The 21,995-nt window shown below is 34.2% G+C and overlaps 5 protein-coding genes across 6 annotated transcripts; 2 read left to right on the forward strand and 3 right to left on the reverse strand.

Annotated features, from left to right (window-relative positions):
• Positions 1-3: 3 nt before the first annotated feature.
• Positions 4-3,900, reverse strand: LOC127247102 (formin-like protein 3). The gene is made up of 6 exons (XM_051268814.1): positions 3,302-3,900; positions 2,267-3,011; positions 1,552-2,170; positions 1,254-1,462; positions 930-1,165; positions 4-853 (listed from the first exon to the last, which is right to left on the reverse strand). The coding sequence occupies exons 1-6, from the start codon at positions 3,488-3,490 to the stop codon at positions 146-148; spliced, it is 2,706 nt and encodes a 901-aa protein (XP_051124771.1). The 5' UTR covers positions 3,491-3,900; the 3' UTR covers positions 4-145.
• A 5,124-nt stretch (positions 3,901-9,024) lies between these two features.
• Positions 9,025-13,883, forward strand: LOC127247192 (kinesin-like protein KIN-14N). 2 transcript variants are annotated; one of them, XM_051268933.1, is made up of 18 exons: positions 9,025-9,138; positions 9,413-9,483; positions 9,667-9,903; positions 10,012-10,156; positions 10,238-10,347; positions 10,425-10,544; positions 10,643-10,846; positions 11,236-11,445; positions 11,551-11,625; positions 11,729-11,875; positions 11,977-12,115; positions 12,217-12,326; positions 12,525-12,686; positions 12,767-12,960; positions 13,076-13,157; positions 13,261-13,365; positions 13,451-13,555; positions 13,704-13,883. In XM_051268933.1, exons 1-18 carry the CDS (start codon positions 9,093-9,095, stop codon positions 13,881-13,883), a joined length of 2,442 nt encoding a protein of 813 aa, XP_051124890.1. In that variant the 5' UTR covers positions 9,025-9,092. The 2 variants fall into 2 exon arrangements, with proteins under 2 accessions (XP_051124890.1, XP_051124891.1); XM_051268934.1 differs by having other exon boundaries at positions 9,040-9,138; positions 9,247-9,483.
• A 99-nt stretch (positions 13,884-13,982) lies between these two features.
• On the reverse strand, positions 13,983-14,979 carry LOC127247196 (photosynthetic NDH subunit of lumenal location 3, chloroplastic). Its single transcript, XM_051268937.1, has 3 exons — positions 14,660-14,979; positions 14,297-14,586; positions 13,983-14,226 (listed from the first exon to the last, which is right to left on the reverse strand). The coding sequence occupies exons 1-3, from the start codon at positions 14,907-14,909 to the stop codon at positions 14,128-14,130; spliced, it is 639 nt and encodes a 212-aa protein (XP_051124894.1). The 5' UTR covers positions 14,910-14,979; the 3' UTR covers positions 13,983-14,127.
• A 644-nt stretch (positions 14,980-15,623) lies between these two features.
• Positions 15,624-17,994, forward strand: LOC127247195 (transcription factor ILR3-like). Its single transcript, XM_051268936.1, has 5 exons — positions 15,624-16,070; positions 16,694-16,756; positions 17,035-17,112; positions 17,198-17,360; positions 17,528-17,994. Exons 1-5 carry the CDS (start codon positions 15,931-15,933, stop codon positions 17,795-17,797), a joined length of 714 nt encoding a protein of 237 aa, XP_051124893.1. The 5' UTR covers positions 15,624-15,930; the 3' UTR covers positions 17,798-17,994.
• A 327-nt stretch (positions 17,995-18,321) lies between these two features.
• On the reverse strand, positions 18,322-21,017 carry LOC127247194 (probable galacturonosyltransferase 12). Its single transcript, XM_051268935.1, has 6 exons — positions 20,646-21,017; positions 20,463-20,518; positions 20,224-20,379; positions 19,523-20,113; positions 19,137-19,439; positions 18,322-18,999 (listed from the first exon to the last, which is right to left on the reverse strand). The coding sequence occupies exons 1-6, from the start codon at positions 20,854-20,856 to the stop codon at positions 18,715-18,717; spliced, it is 1,602 nt and encodes a 533-aa protein (XP_051124892.1). The 5' UTR covers positions 20,857-21,017; the 3' UTR covers positions 18,322-18,714.
• Positions 21,018-21,995: the final 978 nt, after the last annotated feature.

The following is a 21,995-nucleotide window of genomic DNA, read 5'->3' on the forward strand; positions in this document are numbered from 1 at the left end:
ATATATATTCATTATTGGCAAAGTGAAACCAAAAACAATGCTCGTTGTAACTTGTAAGATCTTTACATTTTACCAACATATATATTCATAACATAATCGAGGATCAATTGAAGTTCCAACTGGTGTGTATATTACAACTCAGAAGTTATTCAAGCACGCCTAAGTTACGGGGCAACCTTGGCCTTGGAGAGCCTGTTTTAACTTCTTTACACACTCTATCCAACATAGCAAGAAAATCTCGGACAATCTTAAACAACCTGAAGCCTTCATCCTTACCGGTGTTTCCATGGAAGTAATCGCCAGTGCTCTTAACTAGCACAATTATCCGCTTTTCGTCGTCGACCAACGTTGCCATATCAGTCTCGACATTTTGCACAAAGCTACTTAGCATCCGATAGAAACCATTTTCTTCAGCTGCATTGCTCATGGCTGAACTATTGAGGAAATCCCGAGCTTTCGCATGTTCGTTGCGAAGCTTCACGACCGTCGCCGTTAAGCTATCAACTTCCACGAGTGCAGCTCTTTTGACATTCTCGAGCTCATTTGGCAGGCCTGAGACCACCTGGAGACCAATGTTCCTTAAATTTTCTTCCGATGAATCATCATCAGACATTTCGGGTGCGAGACGAGCAGCTCTTCTGCCTTCCGAAAGAATGATTTCTTGAACAACAAAGTGCAGCAGTGTAGTCTTTCCGTCTGCGCCTTTTACGTCAGATAGCTTTAGAAGTGTGTCGAGCTTAAATGCTTGTGCGCCGCCGCGGAATGTCCCGTCGTTCATGCGATTTCCAGTTTTAAGAACAGCTTCTAGAAGCTTGAGAAACAACCTGCTCTGTCGTAGCTCTGTGCATGCAGCCTGAACATAGAAAAAATAAATTAATAATAATTGAACAGCACATATTTGAAAAATTGCAGGCGAATGTTTAATTAACCTCCAAGATTGCAAATGATTCCCTCAGCATTGATATGTCCTCCTGAAGAGTGCACATGAAAAGAGACGATTCAAGTCTCTTGAATGCAAATGGAATATCAATCAAGACTTTCAGAAACTGTTCTGCAGGTCCCAGTTGAGAGAGCTCTCCGCCATAGTCCCGCAGCTTTGTTTCTTCTTCAGTTGTAGGTGCCAATTTTAGTAAAGTTTCGATAAGCTCCGGTGGAAGTTCATTGCCTGATTTTGGGGGGAAAATGATAGCAGTCAGTGACAAACTCAACAAATAATCTGAATAGAGTACCAATTCACAGGATCGCATAATTACCTTCCTCTATTGCAGCAAAAATATCCTCTGCGGCTACATTTAAAGCTCTCAGCATAATTAGCAAGTTCTGTGATTTTTTGGAATCAATCAACTGAATGTGTTGGGGTGCAAGCATTTGACATGAAGAAGACGACTGCTTCTGTACATCTACTTTGTTTTTCCCGGATGGCTCACAACCAAATAGATTTTCGATCGTCTCTTCATTGAAGCTGTTAAAAAGGCATAGTTGTATCTATAAGACAGCATACAGATGAAGCAATTAAGTGCATTTATCATAACCAGGAAGATTTTGACTTACTGGAATGATCCGCTTCTAATATGATCCCAAACCATTGAATGATTTGGATTGGCTAACATCTTGTCCCAAAAGAAAGGTTTCAGTTTAGCTTTAGCAGCCCTGGCTTCACTTTCTTTAACTGAAGTGGAGTTAAATGGTTGCAGTGATGGGGGTTTCAAGCCAATTGGTGGTGGCCGAGGTGGAGGCGTTCTGACACTAGGAGGAGGTGGTGGTGGCTGAGGACCATTCTTGCCAGGTGGGGTAGGAGGTAGAGGATGTGAGCCAGTAGATGATGGCTGCGTAGATGGAGGTGGAGGTGGGGGTGGGGGTGGGGATGGGGCAGGGGTTGCATTGCATGGAAGTGGTGTAGGAGGATCTGAATTTTCAAGAGATGGCTCCACTGATGACAATCCAGAAAGACCTGATGTTTCAGACTTCATCTGCAATGGATTTTCGACTGAATTGGTTGCTGCGGCACTAACAACAATTCCAACAACAGGAATTGAATTCCCAATAGACTGTGACTCCATGTAGAAGTTTCCACTGACTTTGTCATGCTGGTTCTTGTGGTAAAAAGATTGATTCCCAAGCACTTGTTCATTAACAACACTCCCAAAACCGAACGTCTTCTGTGGAGAGGCTATGGAAATGACAAAAAAAAAAGATAGACAAAAAGAATAAGAACATTTCTGATTTTGCTTATAATGATGAATCAATCAGGAAAAGCAATTCATACCACTAGAGTACTCGTTTGAGCTCGACCAAATAAGAGGCTTTTCGGCCACTTTATCCTGTTTAGAACCTGCCCCGAAGCAAAAAAACCAGAAAAGAAAGAGCAGTGCAGAAAATAAAAATGTAACAGAAGCAGTTGCGGCAACAGCAATAACAACAGTTTTGTTGATAATATTGTTGCTTGGCTCTACATCAGAACCATGTCCAACACCTGATGGCTGCAAAGTCGGGTGGTAAAAATCTGAAGGGGGCGGATGAGGTAATGGGGACCTAGCTGGTATATGTGAAGGCTGCGGAGAAACCAAATCCACTGAGCTAGGTGAAGAAGAAACCATTGGAGATGGAGCAGGTGAGGGATCATGTGACAAGAAGATTGCCGGGGATGGAGCAGGGGATCGACTATGTGATGAAACCATTGGGGATGGAGCAGGTGCATCTCCAGATGTCTGAGCTAATGCACGTCTTGTAAAAAACTTGTTCCAGTTAAACAAGAACACCCCAAACATGGTGTATCCAGAATTCGAATCTTTCTCATTCTCATGAGCATGGCTTTTTATTGCACAATCTACTAGCATCTGATTAACTTGAGGGAGCAAGGCATCAACAAAATGATGCATTTTTGTCCCCGGAAACCTTTTAAATCCACTATTATAAGTTAACTTCTGCTCAATGAAGTCTTGATCTTGGTTCTGTAAACTTTTCTTGGTATGCAAAAACTCAAGCATACAGTTGCTCCTTAACATCTCTGCCTGCAGTAAGAGATAACATTAAACATTTTCATGAAAAGAACTCAGGAAAGCCATAAGGCTGGATTCAAAACCTTGTTGATTGAAATGATCATCTTCTAACCTAACTGACAATTTCATAAGTGCAAAACAAACCAGAGACACTATCAATAGAAATTTCAATCTGCAATCAACAATGGAAACGTCTTCCCAACACCAGTTAACAGGTAATTAATTCGAAATTTCACAGAATTTTTTTACAGATTAATCAAGGCACACGAATCAAAATCAAAACGTAAACATGAGCTGCATACCATCTCGTGATTTATCTTTCCTGATTCCAGTAGATAAGCCAGCAACGAATCCTGCTCCTCCCATCTGTTTTCAACAACAATTGCTATTGTGGTGCAGATTAGAACAACAGACCCCAAAAAATAAAGAGTTCCTCTCTTTCCTCCAATCTTCATCTTCAAAACTGTACAGAAAATCTCCAATGACTTCATATTTCGAATCTCCTCAACTCCTTGAATCAATTTTTGTACCAAACCAGATTCAGCAGTCTTTTTCAACAGCTTTCACCAATCCCTCTTACAACATTAACGATCGTTCTCAAAAAAGCTCCAGACTAACTGACTAAATGTCGATTAGCTTTCCCAACGATGCACAAACTAAAAGGCTGATAAAAACAGGAAATGAGGTGAACTCGCGATTCAAACAGGGACTTCCTCTTAGGTACGATCAGAAGCAGCAACGATGATCACACAGGCGCAAGTTGACTCTGAGAAAGAAGACCGAGGAATGGGAAGGATGCCGTCCTCCATCTTCCCAAGCTATCTGCAAATGCATCACCACTCACCGCCATCCTCACATATTTTGAAGGTTTCATTAATGGCGATTTTCCACATAAGTCAGGGGGCGGATGATGGACATGTCTCCATTCATTTCATAAATAAATCGTCTTTAAATCTTCACAATTTTAAACGTGTAAAAGATCCGTTTTCCAATTAGGGCTAATTTCGTCATTTTTCTCACTAATCTAAAAATAACTTTTCGTGATTGTGTTAATGTGCTCCTCTCTATTTTTATAAACGGTTTGTTTTGACAAAAAAAAGATTCTTCTAACATACTATTTTTTAAAATTAATATACTATATATTTATTATTTTTATATTATTTGTATAATTTTCTATAGTTTTTGTCAAATAAAATTTTTTAAATTAAAAAACAAAATAAATTTACTATTTTTCAAAATATTTTCATTTAGCAAAAACTAGGGTATGTTTTTTGTCAAGAATATACAATATATTTTTTAAAAAATATTAATATATTATATATATTTATTATTTTTATATTATATATACAATTTTTTAATCTTTATATTTTACGTAGAAAGAAGAAAAAATTCTCCCCAAACCAAAGTTCAATTTATTATCAAATTAAATAATTTTTTTTATTTATTATATTTCATTAAACAATTATTTCAATTCAAAATTTTATTATACAAAATCAAAACCTACAAACAACCACACCATGCTATTTATTATTTTATTTTCTACTAAATAAACATTATGTCTTCAAAAATAATCATGTCAAAATAGGATTCAACAAAAATTTAAATTTAAGTAGATAATGTAAAAATAATAAGTATATGTAATATATTATTTTTTTTTTTTAAAAAATATTACTTACAATTCTCAATAATAAATATATTTTTATTACCAAATATTAAATCAAATTATGAATATGTTTGTTTAGTATTTTAATTTGAGATTTTTTTTTTTTAATGTAAGTTGTAGATATTCATATTGTTAATATAAAAAACTAATTTTTATATCAAATATATTAAAAATTCTGTCAATAAAAAATGTTTGAAAAATAATTTTTTTAAAAAAAGCAACATTATTTTACAAACTCAAGGCATTATTATTCAATCACTTATTTTATCCTTAAAAACATTAAAATTAAAATACAAAAAAAATAAATAAATAAGTAATGATAAACACAGTTTTATTGTTTATATTAAAATTTAATAATTATAACAATTTAAGCAGTTTCTATACATATTCAGTTTATTTAATATAGTAATTGATAAGTATATGTAACACTTACTGGTAATAAATACCTTCTTGCTTAATTACTTTAAAATTGAAAATTAGTTAAGTGATATAATTGATTATACTTCTTAATGATAAGAAGAAATAAAGAAAGGTGGTTAGCTCATTTACCAATACATGGTTCCTTTAATATGACTTGTTTGTGAGACATAGTTTACAAAATATTAGGTTCAACCGAAAATAGATTTGACCGAAAATTTATTCTGCGCATTTTCGAGTAGCGGCTGCAGATTTCCACGTCAAAAAAATAAATAAATAAATAAAGGTGGTAAGTATAATAATTTATTACATGTTTTGAATAGATAAGTATTGATAAAATTGTATCAATATCATCCGGTTAAATTAAGGTTGTATTACTCCATTCGCTTTATATATATAAAAATTTGTTTGTTTTTTAATTTGAAATTAGGCTGGTAGTTCGAATTTTAATTTCAATAATATTTTAATATCATATTTTGTAAAAATAAATTATGAATTTTTATTAAAAAATTATATGTGGTTAATATTGAACTTTTTTTTTTATAATAAAAAATACACACTATTTATTCCTTTATATTTTTTTAAAACAATATAAATTGTGTGGTATAAAAATTTGAAAAATTAATTTTATCCTTAAAAAATAATTTAATTGAATAATAACGATGATATTATTGGAATGATATATAAAGAAATATAATTACTAAAAACTAAATACATGAATTCAGACCAATCAAAATAGAAAAGTTCATATGTTAGAGCATAATAATTATTATGTTAGATAGGTAATACAATTATTAAATCAAAAAATAGTATTGACAGAAAATAATATCATTCTTATAAGAATGGAGTGAATGATATGTTTGGAAAAAAAAATTAATAATAAAAATTGTTTGTTGTAATAAAAAAAATTAGGGTTTGTCTCTTTAGTCATTAAACCTCAACTTTCTACTATTTCGACTTTGCGATTTTAGAAAAAAATACAATTTTTATTACCATAAAATATTCAATCATAACATTATTTTAATACTAAATTAAAATTAAATTTTTTTCAAACCTATCAAAATAAACATACAATTAATTTTTTGATATATAATTTGAATTCTCTCCGATACTAACACTCCTTGTATTTCTATTTTCTATATATATGAGATCTTAGTATTTTCAATTATTTATCCCGAGTTAAGAAGTCGTTTAAATTTCTTAGTTAGTTTAAATTCCAAATAGACACTTACTTACGGGCAATGTTAAGAGAATATTGTAACATTTTTATTACATTCTTATTAATTTCTCGTCTGATATGGTAATTGACTTTATTATGACTTCAAATCTTAAATTGTGGTTAGCTTTTGGTCAATTGAATTTTACTTCAATACAATGTTTATGAGACATATCACTACAAAACTAAACTAAACAAAAATCTTGAAAAACAAAATCCCAAGCAAACACAACCTCGTCAACTATTTAAATTAAAATCAAAATTAAAATACAATATAGAAAACAATATTAATTTAAGTAATTACCCCATGTCAATGGCAAAAATAAGCAAATAATTATTGAAAGAGCGTGTTTGTTTGGGGGTTTGGATTTTGAATTGAGATTTGAATAATAAAATTTTTGAATTTGAATAATGCTATGACGTGATATAAATAGGTGTTGATGTAATATTTTGAATGTAAAATTAATTTTTAATATAATATAAAAAATAAAAAATAAATATTTGATTTGATGTTTTTTTTTTAAAAAAATGGAATGAATAATTTATTTAAAATTAAATACCCCGAGAAAACACACCCTAAATGGAATGTATGAAAATTGTGCAGGCTGTCACGTATCGCCTGAACTAACAAGTCAACCAGTAAATAATAAAATAGTCCTAATTAATTAAATAAATAAATAAACCCCAGTTGTGCTGCTCCATTTTCTTTGCTTCAAAGTCAATCATATATATATATATGTACACATTTATTTTTGATAAATTTAAGGTTGTACTTTTGACTTAGTTTTAATTTTTTTTATTTTAAAAAGAACAATAAAAAAATCAAATATTTGATATAATATATTTAAATAAATAAATATTTAATATAAGTATTCCATCCATAACATAATGTTCTGTTATATAGTGGTATGTGTTTTACTATTTATTTGTTATACTGTGCTATATATATATATACTTAGAAGGTCAAATTAAAATTGGACCTAATCAACACACAAATTGAAGTGGTGAAAACAAACATTCAATTTTTACTTTTAATTAACCTTTTCATTTAATTTTAATAAATTTTAATTATTATAGTATTATTTTTTACATTAATATATTTATCAATTATCAATTTAATATTCATCCAATCTCCAAACCAACTAACAATTAATGATTAGATTTTTCAAATATATCTTAAAAAATTAAAATATAATCCAAATATAATCATTTATATAACATTTTTGAAATTTTGCTAGTATTATTTAATATTTTTTAGAAAATATCTAATCAAATATTTTCTAATGTTTTTAAAATGTTAAACTCCAAAAAAATTCTTGTCAAAGTTGCAAAAAAATTTTCAAAAAAAAACACTCTAGTTGGAATAAAATTATTATAAAAATAAATATTTAATTTAATATTAAAAAATATTGAATAGTTAGGATTCAGACCTAAATCCACTTACAATAGTTACATACCTTATATATATAATAATGACATTTGTGTAATATATTGTAAATTGTAAGGGTATTTATAATGTTAGATAGATAGTACCGTTACTAAAAAGAAAATAAAAAAAATGAATATTTTATTATAGGATGGATGAAGTATGTATTAATGTATTTCTAAGATATTTTTATATAAGTGAGAGTTAAATACTGGTATAATATTAAAAATTATTATTATTATTATTATTATATAAACATTATATACCACGGTTACGAATTTAGGTACAACAGTGGTATTTGTTATACACACTGTGGAAGAAGATGAAGGCCACCATACGGTCACTGTACTGCTACAAGCAACTCACTTTCTTTTTACCTAGGGAACTGTATACTAATTCATAATTTTATTTTTTTAATTTTTTTTTAGTAATTTTCAATCCTTGGATCTGACACGAAAATTTTAAAAATATTTATTAAAAACATGATAAAAAAAAAAAGTAAATACAAGTATTATAAAAATTTTAATTAATAATTAAATAAAATTAACGGAAAAATATAATAAAGTTAGTAAATTTATAGTAAATAAATATTAAAATGAAAGTAATAAATAATTGTTGATTTTTTAGATTTATCAAATACTCCCCCGTTCCGAAACTAAATATTCATTTACTTTTTGCATTTAGTTTTAAAAATATTAGTATTATATTAGGATATAGTAAGAATAAAGTAGAAATAACTAAAATAATCTTATTAGTACGTGTGATATAAAGGTAATGACATTTGTGTAATATATTGTAAGTTGTAAGGATATTTATAACGTTAAGTAAATAGTACAGATACTAAAAAAGAAATGAATACTTTGTTATGGGACGAACTAAAATGAAAAAATAGATACTTTGTTATGGGACGGAGGAAGTATAACAGTGGAGTAAATTTAACAAAATAAAAAAATAAGAATAAATTTAACTTATAAGTTATTTTTAACTAAACAAACACGTATTGTTTATTTCGAATAAGTTTGAAAAAAATTAATTTGAATTTGATAATTAAAACTATATATGATAAAATATTTTGTATGAAAATATATAATAATTTTTTAAAATAATAAAAAAATTTGAAAAAATTTGGCAATCTTCGCTGTATGTTTGATCCTGGGTAAGCCTTAAATTTTTTACCGTTAAAAATGATGTAAAAGAAAAAGGAAGGCACATTTCGTAAATAGAATGAATTAACATGGGCAAAACTGTCATTTCGACATGCAATTAATGCCTCTCACTCTCACTGTAAGAATACCGCCATATTCCATTCAAACAATTGCAAAATGGTCTCTGTAGACGCTCCTCCTTCCGCACTCAAATCTGCAAACCCTAATGCGAGATGATGCTCAATTCCCCCGAACGACTTATCTGATTCAAGGTACGGTGTCTGATTACTTTCAGACTTAAATGAGAAATCGTTTCAATCCTTAATTTTAATTTAACTTGATTTAATTTTTTTGCATTTTTTTTTTGTTCCGAGCACAAGTTTGGAGATAATTTTCCCGAGTTTTGCCGTTTCGGCGTTCTCTGATTCCTGCAACTCGAAGCAATCGTTCCTGTACAAAAATTGGATTTATCTTGGATTGCAATCAACCACTGTGCCACCAAAAACAAGCATTGAATCCCTTCTTCTCTGTCTCTCTCCACTTCAGTGTCCATACAAAAGGCTCCCATTCGGATGGCTTCCAGGAACAAGAGGAATCAGCCTTCTAGCCCTCCACAAGTTAGTCCCTACTTTATTATATATTTGCTTATTTTTTTTGCTGGATTTTTTGAACTGTTGTATTCGTATAATTGGATTTGTTTCGGAAACTTTTTCTCTGTAATGTATGCATTTCTGAAGTTGTTTTGGGTATACGTTGTGATTTTGTTATTTTATATTGATCAGCGTAAGTGCATTGTCCAGGGGTCATCATTGTATAAAAGGCAAAAAATTGGTAATGTGAAAATGCCTCCTAATGCTAGAACAAGAATGCAAACCCGACAACCCCTTGCAGTAGTAAATGGGGGCCAGGATCCTCCTCCTGTCAGCGGACCACCAAGCAGCGCAAGTTCTGACTCTGAACTGATTGAATTTAGCAAAGGGGATGTGGAAGCCTTACTCAATGAGAGGTTGAGATTAAAAAATAAATTCAATTACAAGGTAAGATATGGGATAAGATGCCTTTCTGTAATTTCATCTACTCCTTAACATTTTCTAGCTGTTGATATTTCAACATATTTATGAGCTGGGAAACTGTTTTTTCTTCAGGAAAAAAGTGAGCAAATGGAAGATTGCATCAGAAGGCTCAAACAATGCATCAAATGGTTCCAACAGCTCGAAGGGAATTATGTTGTAGAACAGGAGAGACTAAAAAGCTTGTTGGAGTTGGCTGAAACGAAGTGCAATGATATGGGTAAATAATTTATTAATCATTGAAGGATGTTTTGTTTCGGGAAAAAACAGTGCGGTTTCTTTAACACAAAAGTCATTTCAGAGTTGTTCATGAAGGCAAAAGAAGATGAGTTGAACTCAATTATTATGGAGCTGAGGAAAAATTTGGAGTCACTGCAACAAAAGCTTGATAAGGAAGAATCAGACAAATTGGTATGAGTCCCATTGCATGCATGATATATTGTTGTGATACTTGCCACATCTTGTGCTTTAGCCAACTGCAAAAACAGGAAACATTGGCTTCTTTGGCTCAAGAGAAGGACTCAAGACTAGCTGCAGAGAGACTGCAAGCTTCCATTGCAGAAGAGCTGACGCGAACCCAACAAGATAATGCTATTAGTGTCCAAAAGGTTTGTAGTGGTTATATATAGAATGCTTCCATTTAGTTATATGTTCCAAAATTCTTATCCTATATTGGTTCCTTCTGAGATATCTTTGCCTTCTTCAGATACAATCACTTAATGATATGTACAAGAGGTTACAAGAGTATAACACAAGCTTACAGCAGTACAATACTAGACTTCAGTCAGAACTTCATACAAGTAATGAGACTCTCAGGCGTGTTGAGAAAGAGAAATCAGTAGTTGTTGAAAATCTCAGTGCTCTTAGAGGCCACTATACATCTCTTCAAGATCAGCTTACATCTTCAAGAGTGAGTTATATATTATTGTTTTTCCTTTCTCCATTTCATTTTCCTTTGTTAATGGACGTCTAAGAATGTTTATTCCCTTTTCTTAATGCTAAAACTTGATCTCTTTCAAACTTAAGTCTTTGTATTTTATTCTAAATTAGTTCTATATACAATGAGTTGAGAGTTATGAAACAAATATTTTTGGATGAACTATTTTTTATCGAATCAAGCATACATTAGTTGTACTTCAATAAAGTTTGCAACTTATATTGATTGATACTATTTCTCCTGACTCTGTTTTCTAAGTTTATTCACTGCATTTATTTGCTTGATGCATGCTAGTTTTGTGATGGCATTTGCTTACAAAATTTAATGTCTATAAGTTCATTGACAAAATCTTATCATTAAAGGAATTACAAGATGAGGCTATGAAGCAAAAGAAAGCACTAAGTAGTGAAGTAACACGCTTGAGAGGTGATCTGCAACAAGTACGAGATGATCGTGACCACCAATTGCAACAAGTTCAGACGCTTTCTAGTCAACTGGTAAAATATAAAGAACATAATGGAAAATCTACAGCTGAAGTAGATACCTTGAATGTGAAAACAAAGGAGTTGGAGGTATTTTTTTAATCTCTCGTATCACTGATGATTCAACATGCATTCTTCGATTATTATTATTATTATTATTATTATTATTATTATTTATTATATATATATGTTTAGTCAACATGCTTGCACCAGTCTGAGGAAATAAGGCATCTAAAAGAGCAGTTGAGCTTTTCGCAGAAGAAATTAAAGGTCTTTCTCTATGAGCCTTGGTTCTCTTTGATACTTAGTTTTCTTTGACATGTTCATTCTAACTTGAATATCACCATGAAATAATTGTTTCTGTTTCTTTTAGCTGTCTGATATGTCTGCAATGGAGACAAGGTCTGAACATGAAGAACAAAAATCGGTTATTCTTGATTTACAAAATCGTCTAGCTGATGCAGAGTTAAAGATAGTAGAAGGAGAGAAACTTCGCAAGAAATTACATAACACCATCCTGGTACATACATATGTGTATTTGCTTGGATTTTTATATGGTTATCATTGAGCTGATTATTTTTATTATGTGGGGTTTTAGTGACGCATTATTTGTTGATACAGGAGTTGAAGGGGAATATCCGTGTCTTTTGTAGAGTTAGACCACTCTTGTCAGGTGATGGAGTTGTAACAGACACAAAAGTTGTTTCCTTCCCAACATCAATGGAAACAGAAGGTCGAGGCATTGAATTGACTCATAATGGTGGGTGTCATTTGTTTGTCTCAAAAAATTATACGTTCACATCACCGACATCAGTTTTTGATATCTATTTCCTTCTGTAAATCATAAATTTTCTTCACCAGGTCAAAAACATTCCTTTAGTTTTGACAAAGTCTTAATGCCTGATGCCTCTCAAGAAGATACATTTGTAGAGATATCCCAGCTTGTTCAAAGTGCTCTGGATGGTTACAGGGTGATAAGTTATCTCTTGGATACAATTTTATTCCCAAGAAAATTGCATTGCCTTGTTGATCAATTTCAAACTTTGATATCTGCGAACGTTTAAAATGATTTATTACTCACAGTATGAACGGTTTTCAGAAATTTATACAGCAGATATCTTCATGAGTAACTTAACAAACAATTTTAAAGAGTTTCACTTGCATGTCAGGTATGTATATTTGCTTATGGTCAAACGGGTTCTGGAAAGACATATACTATGATGGGGAAGCCAGGACAGACTGATCAGAAAGGTTTGATTCCAAGATCACTGGAACAAGTGTTTGAGACCAGACTTAATCTTCAAGCCCAAGGATGGAAATATGAAATGCAGGTATATAGGAGTTTAATTTCTTGTTTAAATTCAATAATTTTCTCTTAAAATATATTATATTCATGCTATCAAATGTTCAGGTTTCAATGCTTGAAATATATAATGAAACGATCCGTGATCTATTAGCGCCAAATAGATCAGCTGAAAGTGCTGCAAAGCAGTACACTATCAAACATGATGCAAATGGCAACACTCAAGTTTCTGATCTTACAATTGTTGATGTTCATAGCAGCAAAGAGGTTTCATATCTCTTAGACCGTGCTGCCCAAAGCAGGTAATGTAAATATCTTCAGTTAAATTTTAACATAATTGTTTGCCTGCTCTTCAAAGTAATTCTTGTAGTTGCTGAAAATGATATAGAATGACTTTCTTTCACCACTTCATTTTAGGTCTGTGGGCAAAACTCAAATGAACGAGCAATCCTCAAGAAGTCACTTTGTTTTCACACTTCGAATAGCTGGTTACAATGAGGTATTTCACTCTCTTTTGTTTTAATTTACATTTTGCTCTGATTCAAGCTTTTCATGTAGTTGTTGCTGTATGCCAATAATTTATTTTGTTCTGCTGTCACTAGAGCACCGATCAACAAGTACGAGGTGTTCTCAATCTAATTGATCTTGCTGGCAGTGAACGCCTATCTAAAAGTGGATCTACCGGGGATAGACTAAAAGAAACTCAGGTATATTAACATATGAGATTTAGTTCTTTATCAAGAATGCTTACCCGTATTCCACCTTACAAATTGTTCCATTGGCATTTCATAGGCTATCAATAAGAGCTTATCATCACTAAGTGATGTCATATTTGCTTTGGCGAAGAAAGAGGAGCATGTGCCTTACAGAAACTCAAAGTTAACTTATCTTCTCCAGGTAATTGTTGCATATTTTTGTCATTCAAAGGTAAACAAAAAGTTAAACATTTACGATAAAATGATCGATATAATATCCAAACTCCTGCACTTATATAAGTTCATATTGCTCTCTAAACTCGAAATTGTGTCATTCCTTCATTTTTCAGCCTTGCTTGGGTGGAGATTCGAAGACTCTAATGTTCGTCAACGTATCCCCTGATCCTTCATCCGTGGGTGAATCACTTTGTTCACTACGTTTTGCAGCCAGGGTAAACGCTTGTGAGATAGGCGTTCCAAGACGCCAAACCAACATAAGATCTTCGGACCCTCGTATGAGCATTGGATGACTTTTCAGGATGTAATAATTATTCTAGACTCACTAATCCCGTTCGATAAAGCTTTTTTGTTTGTACATCGTAGGGAAAAGCAAGCTGACCACTCGTCAATTTGTACTTATAATACTTCACATTGCTAAGTTGTAATTTGATTTCCGAAGGTTGTCATCCTCCAAGCATTTCTTTCGAATTTACAATATATAATGTAATAACAAGACAAACATACATGCATAGCTACATCGACAGTAATCGATGTTTATCCCATTCGACTCATAACCTCTTCCAGAACTGCCGTCGTAGCTTGATAGCACGTCTCGGTTTGTGGATAATCCTGCTTTCTCACTGCAACCTCAAGCTGCCAAACATATGAAAGAATTAATACAAATTCGATTCTCAGCCAAACATATTGAATCGAATTTGTTTACCTTTTCGATGCTGTCAAACAATCTATTGGCGAGATCAGTGAGAGGCTTCTTATCATCCTCCGTTGCTGCTGAAATCACCTCGTCGAAATCAAAGTACATAAATGTCCCCTTGAGGTGCAAATACCTTCTTACATAGTTCCATGCATCTTTTTGATCTATCAAATCTCCCAATGCTATAAGATCGAATGCGGATCGTTTCAGCCTCCGCCTTCGCCCTTTAATCCCCACGTCCGCAATGTAGATCCCTTTTTTGAGAAAAGTTCGCGTCCCCGTCTCCTTGTTATTAAGATCTAACCAAATAGGAATCAAGACAAGACATTCGAGACAAACAAAACCTTAGGCGCATCGAATTAATTAGCATACCGTTGATTGCATACGGCACCGGCAATGGCCCTGTTATCCAAAACCCATTGTCTTCTGCCCAAGAATTTCCGATGCAAACATTGCCAAACAGCACAATCGAACCAAGCCCGATTGCACGTCGCCTTGTAGCCTGCACCGTGACGTCGGGGGCTTCGATCCCGAAATTTCTTGCAGTCATGGGTGTGCCTTGAAGCTTGGGGATTTGACATAGGGACTCAAATATGGTATTCAAGTTAGGTGTAGTTGCCATAGCTGCAAATTGTGTAGGATAATTAAGTGTAGTTAGTTTCTTGTAATATCCCCTTCAGGATGAGAAGTGATGCATGGACAACCTCTGCTGTCCACCAACGGTATATCCACAGACAAGGGCACCTTTGTAATTTCATATTGCAGTTGATAATGATTGCTGACCGTTAAATCTTTTCTGGAGTAGTAACTTCAGAAGCATTCTATGATGAAATGGCAAGAAACCTTTGTTCAGTTCAAGAATCACTTCTTGAAACTGTTTGTTTGAATTTCTGGCACAATATGGGGAAAAAAAAATTATAATCGAAAACAATTTGAACAAGTCTAATTACGTCACAAAACAACATTAGATGACTGAGGTTTTGATATCTCTACCTGATAAAGATGAATGGTTTTTAATATGTATGATGGGTTGGGCAAAAGTATACACTTTTTTGCCAACACTTTTTAAAACCACTCATCTTCCACCCCAATCCTTCTTTCTCATCATCATCCACCAATGGAAGCTTTTCACCTCATCATTCTATTCTGTTGTTTATGTATTACAATCTTGAATCTTATATCATAAAATTTATGATAATTTACTTTTTAATCTTAATGGCATGAGTGGGCTTTGACATGGCCCGGCCCAATTAAAAAACGGGCTGAAAGCTGATTGGATTGACTTTCAAAAAGCGAGCCCCGTTGATGTGAGTGCTGGCAACAGTGGTGTTCCCTTCCCGTGTGTATGTGGGGAATCTTTTTCGATATATTTTTTTAATTCTTGTTTTCGTTTTGTCAGCAATCATATTCGCAATTGCAATTCGCAATTGCATAGAGCACTTGGGAGTTGGGGCAACGAGTCGTTCAGAAATCAAAGGAATATTTGGAAGATTTATGATGCTTCTTGAGATTCGCCTACTGCTGTTTCAGCTCACGTGAAGCCCAGATTTTCCAGAAACGGTCTGCTTTTCTTTTTTTGTTTTTTTCCATTGAATTTCCTGCTCCGGCAGTGGATTTGTTCCCCTTTCCTGCGCCTGGTATAAATGGGTTCATCGGAGAACACAAATTGGCTGTACGATTACGGGTTTGAAGACATCCCAGCTCCCGGCGGCGCCTTATCGGCTCCGGGGGGTTCTGGATTTTCTTGGCCCTCTCAAGCCTTGAATGGCTCGTCGAATGTCAGGTGGTGATTCTAGTTCTCCTTTACTTCAATTTTCCCTTGCTTGTTCTGGGATTTTGATTTTGTTAAAACAATTGGCATGATTTTTTGTGTGTTCGGAGTAAATATATTAGACCTAACTTTTATGGTATTTTATAGCGCACACACAAATATATATATATATATATATAGTTTTTTCTTTGCTTATGACGTCTTCTTTGGTGTATATGCTGCTGATTAATAATCAAGGCCTACAATTCTAGCTTTTGTGAAATGTAATCTAATCTGGATTTGAGGTGGATGGTGTTTTTGAAAGCTTTTATCTTGTTCATTAAATTCAGGTGGAGCTTTTAAGGCTTTTATATTTTGATTGAATTCTGTTTGGAAAGATTGCTTCTATCTATTGATATTTGAGCGCATGATGAGGTGGTTATTGTTTTTCTGCTACATATTTACCAAACAGGTTTCGATTGGTATTTGATGCATCACACTTATTTCAGTTGCAATTTTTATGCAGGCAGTCATTCCTAACCATTTTCCATAGTTATTAGCTGTCCCGCTTTTATTTATTCATTTTTACATATGCAGAATCCATTCATCACAGTCCATTCATTGGGTTTTTTCTTCGATTTTGTATCTAATGATAGTGTGGAATTGGATGGAGCATTAGATGAATCACAAGTGCCGAAGGAAACAGGCTTGAAAAAACGGTAATGAGGTTCTGTTTTTCCTTTTTAACCATGCATTGATTTTAAGAATTTTGATGATAAGGTTGAGCACTTTTCAATCTATAATTGGATTGTTGGAGTAATAATTACAACGCTTATTTGAATGCTTCTTTTGTCAAGGAGTTTTAAATTTACATGGATGAGAGAATCCACTTAAATATGAGTGCGTCTTATTGATTAGCTTTGATGCTTTAATGTCTCTGCAATCAATCTTAAATATTCTCAATAATGTGCCATTTTTTCCCTTTGTAATTTCACAGTGCTAGAACTGAAACATGTGCACCGTTAGGCTCTAAAGCCTGCAGAGAGAAACAACGAAGAGATAGGCTAAATGACAGGTACAATTTTTGCTGCCCTCCTCATCTAATTTGTTTGCCCTTTTTTCTCATACGCTCTGCTGACGGATTTGGCATATGTTCTCAGGTTTATGGAGCTGGGTGCTCTTCTTGAACCCAGTAGGCCTCCCAAAACAGATAAGTCTGCTATTTTGGTTGATGCTGTTCGTATGGTAATGCAGCTAAGAGGTGAAGCTCAGAAACTCAAAGACTCAAATTTGAATCTCCAGGAGAAAATTAAAGAGCTTAAGGTGAGACTTAATATTTTGCTTTTTGTTCTTTCATCTAACAATACCTCAGGTAGAATATGGCTTCTGCTTGTCCAATAAACTTAGGGATTCTGTTCCTATTAAAAGAAGTTGCATTCCTTGCTCAGAAATATGCTAAATTGCTGCTACTCTTCCCCTTTACCCTGTAGGCTGAGAAAAATGAGCTTCGTGATGAGAAGCAAAGGTTAAAGGTTGAGAAGGAGAAGCTTGAGCAGCAGTTGAAGACATTAAATGTTCCCCAACCTGGCTTTTTGCCCGCACCTCCTGCCATGCCTGCTGCATTTTCTGCACAAAGCCAAGCTCGAAACAACAAGCTGGTGCCGATTATCGGTTACCCTGGCGTTGCCATGTGGCAGTTCATGCCTCCTGCAGCTGTTGATACATCTCAGGACCATGCACTGCACCCACCAGTTGCCTAAGTTGGAAGCTACAAATCCTGGGGTTGTATTTTTCGCTCATTCATTTCTGTCTGCTTTTTACATGATTTTCCTATGCTGTTGACTTTATATTAGTTTTTGTTAATGTGCCTAACTCGGATATTGTCGATTGTGATTGGTGTGAACTGTGCAATTTAGTTTGTTTTGGCTTTTCAATGTAATGTTTAACTGTTTTATAATTATATTGTTTCGTAGATTCTTGATGCTTATCTCATAATGTCTTAGTGCTTCAGCTTGAACTGTAGGGATTATGTTGGAACCTGAATTTCCACACACACAAATTTCTAGCTTCGGTTCTGTGATGTTGCCTTGTACTTCATTGTGAAATATTGCACATATTTGTAACCTCTTCTTTCAGCATGCTATGAACAGTAACCTGAAAGGATGGGATAGAGTACTTGCAGTTGCAGTTTTACCGACAAAGTGGACTAGATAAGAGATGCATTGGTTATCTGCCAGGTAACAAAACTATAATTTTGTAATGTTTCCAGGTTTATTTCAACAGCAACCCAATGTTTGCATGCTCAGTTTCCTGTCTGTTTTTTTGAATAGAGATGTGATCTGATGTAGTAGTTTGGATTGTGTATTTATTTAGGTTAGAAGTGAGAATTATTCTGCTGTGTGTTTCATTAATTACAATTGATTATTACCAGATCATGTCCAATTTGCATCACAGTGTATAACCATTTTGTGCAACATAAACTCTGATTATTGTGCAAAATGAGAATCAAATAAATTGTGGAGTATGTATGTAGAACCCCATAAACAACGGAGAGTTCCCAAAATTTGCAGCCTGCTGTTGTCATCAGTGGAGATAGATCCCTCTGCTTCGTGCAGGAACTTTTCACATCTCTCCTGCTATTTCATTTACAGGTATAAGTAGGATAAACACATTCGGTCTATGACGCTCTTATGTTGCAGCTCTTTATGAATCTGTCGGAGAAATCAACATATTTTGTCCATAGACTACGCAGCTGTGGAAATGCTATGTCCAGCCATGGCTTTGCTCGGCCATTGAAATGAATCACACCAGCACTTTCAGCATCTGCAATGGTTGTGTTTTCTTGGTACCCTAATCCTAGCATGTGCCAGAAGGGATTGATTACATGCACATGACGATGGAATGCAATTAGCCCAGGAGGCAAGGTTCCTAGTTGCCATAAACTTAGATCCGACTTCAGATTCTGCAGCAGGTAAAGAGAGCATCATTAGTAAAACCATGGTTTTTAATTTCAATCTCATTCAACTAACTCTCATCGAGAATGAGCTTCTGATGGTTTTTTGACCGCAGGCGGGGATCTTGTTGCAATTTGAGTGTTACCTGTTCCAGCCAGAAATGGTACGTCCTGCTTATATTTGTTCTCCTCCAAGCTTCTAAGTTGAATATGTTCATACCATATGCCCATGCACATTCATTAGGATCAAAGTTTTGTGCTATTAGAGGATGAGAGAAGTTCAGATAACTTTTGAACCGCTTAGACATCACAAACTTGTCCTCTCCTCGACATGTTTCCACAGCTCCATTGACTTTACCATTCATATCAATGTCCCACAAAGGCGAAAGGTCAGTTTGAACCACAATGTCGTCATCCAGGAACACTATTTTGTTAAGACTTGGGAATAGCTGCAACAAATCGCGATTGTGAGAACTGAGACGTCAAAATTTTCACAAATGTCAGGGCAAAGGTATGGGACACCAACACTCACCTCTGGCAAATATATGCGAATGTGATTCATCAGCGAATTGTACTTGGGACTCAATGCCTGCAACTTTGCAGCAATAACATATGGTTTTTCGACATTATTTTCCACAATAGCCGATGACCCTCCCCTAAATTGTGATCGCACCTTTTGGTCCTTCTCCATAGCCTCCAACACCGGGACTTTTCCCCTCGTAAACCAATCAAAGTGGTGCAGTGCTTTGACCTCAATTATTGCAGGTGTTAGAGGATGGAGCGAGAACCATGCCTGCATTGGGTAATAGGTCTTTTTTTCGGTTATTATGTGCAGGACAACTCTCTCAGGATGTAAAGAGTTGCGGACCAGTGATGCTGCAACGACAGAGGCTGCAAGGACATTGTCGGATGCGAGGACAAAGTGAAAGTAAGAGTTGTCAACAAGGGCAGGAACTAACTCTGCCAGGGGAAGCTGGAGGCGGGCGTTGGCATTAGTAGAGTGCTCGTTTGCCAGTTTTAGGGTGAGGCAATGCAGCTGCTTTGGTATGCTACTGGAAGCCACATGTCGATACAAGAATTCCTGGATTTTTGCAGTTCTTGTTCTCTGTTCAAGAAATGTGACCTGTACGAATGACGAAAGGTTAGTGTTTGCCTGGATTGATCTCAAAGATTTTATGCAGAGTGTGATGAATGTAATTGAACATGTATGACAGACGAAGGGATGCTTAATACCATAGCTTTGAGCTTGATAGCAAACGTCTTGGCATCAGGTCGTTCATCCTTCATTTCTTCTATAAATTCTTCCATTGTTTGAGGGATTTCTTGTCCTAACTGAACTTGGCTTTGATTGACAGGTTCACCGAGTACTTGATACATCACTTCTGGAACCTGATACAAATCGTGTAAGTTTTATGTCATAGAAATTAAATACAAGGAAGACAAAGACTGTAAAGCGATTCGAGCAAATTTACCACAGAGTCAAGTTGTCTTCCCAAGATTTTCGGTCCTAATCTTTTCCCCAGGCAGCCTGCATTTGGTTAACCACAAAGGATAAATTTATCAGCGACGAAGCATAACTACAGGTAAGCGTATCTATTCTATTTTTTGCGCATACGTAATATTTATATCCATATATATATATTATATATACACACCTATAGAAGAACATCTGCTTTCTCCATCAATAGTATCAACAGCAGTCAACACAAACACAAAGCGGAGCAAGAACGTGAAGAACAAGACGGAGTAAAAAACCATGCGATACGACAATCTTCTGGAGCCAATCTTCACTTTGATAAACTCCCTGAAACCTTTTGCAGGCAGCACAGTTACATGCCTCAAGCTTGGTGATATATGCAGCTGCATTTTCTACACCTATCCCGGCGCAAAAAAACAACAACAGAAAAAGCCCACAAACAGCTACCTAGCAATTCATTCAGAAAATGAGGCTCAAATGCAATAAAAGAAATGCTGCAAAAGGAAGTTCCTGAGGGAGTTTGAGGTTGCTCTCACCCACCTAACCTTGCTTAATGTGCAGGCTATTGTTCACAGATGCATAAAAGAATTTCACTAATATTTTTTGTTTTTTTTTTTTTTGGGTGGAGAGCGAAGATTGCCTTGACAGAGAAGAGCAAGTTTGTTTGGAAGACAAGGACTGGGGACTGATCAGAATGACTCATATGTTTTTTTACTTGCTTTTAAAGAGGGGAAATAATTTTATTATTATTATTATTGTTGGTGTTGGTGTTGTTGTATGTGTATTTGAGGTGAAGGGAGAGGGGCAGAGCCATGGTTTGGTGCTGCATCCATCTTTCCTTGTTTACTTTGCCTTCAAATGAAGTATTTTTGTTATACTTAGAAATGTATGTATGTATGTATATGTGATAGAACAGACTGACAGGTTTTCTAGATGGACAGTGACTTATCATTTCTTGTGAAAAGGCAGGCAGGTTGAAATTAATGGTTGGTAGTGTTTTAGTGTCTTGTTTGTGACTGATCCAGAACCAGAATTAGATGCAGCCTCTGCTTTCTCGAGTTTGGTTTCTTTACTTTCTGATTGGGACTTAATAATATAAAACACTTATTCCCTCAATCATCTTTTATATATATATTTCTGTTCAAAATAATAAAATAATGACTTGGAGGTTGTTATTAAGGAATGCCGCCATGCTTTAGCTCATGCAATCTTAAATATTCCCTAGAAATTGCAAAAATTTATGAAACATGATCATTTTATTATTATTAAGTCTTTTAAATAGAGTTGGAAAAAATTACCAAAATTGTGGTATACCATAGGGTACCAACAATTATTTTAAATTTTTGTACACTATCATATTGAATTTTTGTGGGAGGATAAAAATAATATTGGAAATTATGGTATACTGTTGGGTAACAAAAAATATCTTAATTTTTTTGTATAGTATCATATTGTATTCCCAGCTCATTGATACTTTTGTGAGAAGATAAAATATATACTGAACATTTTGTAAAAAAAAATAATTTGA

This window comes from Andrographis paniculata, unplaced genomic scaffold (assembly GCF_009805555.1).
Source record: "Andrographis paniculata isolate CXL003 unplaced genomic scaffold, ASM980555v1 Contig32END, whole genome shotgun sequence".
NCBI classification, from domain to species: domain Eukaryota; kingdom Viridiplantae; phylum Streptophyta; class Magnoliopsida; order Lamiales; family Acanthaceae; genus Andrographis; species Andrographis paniculata.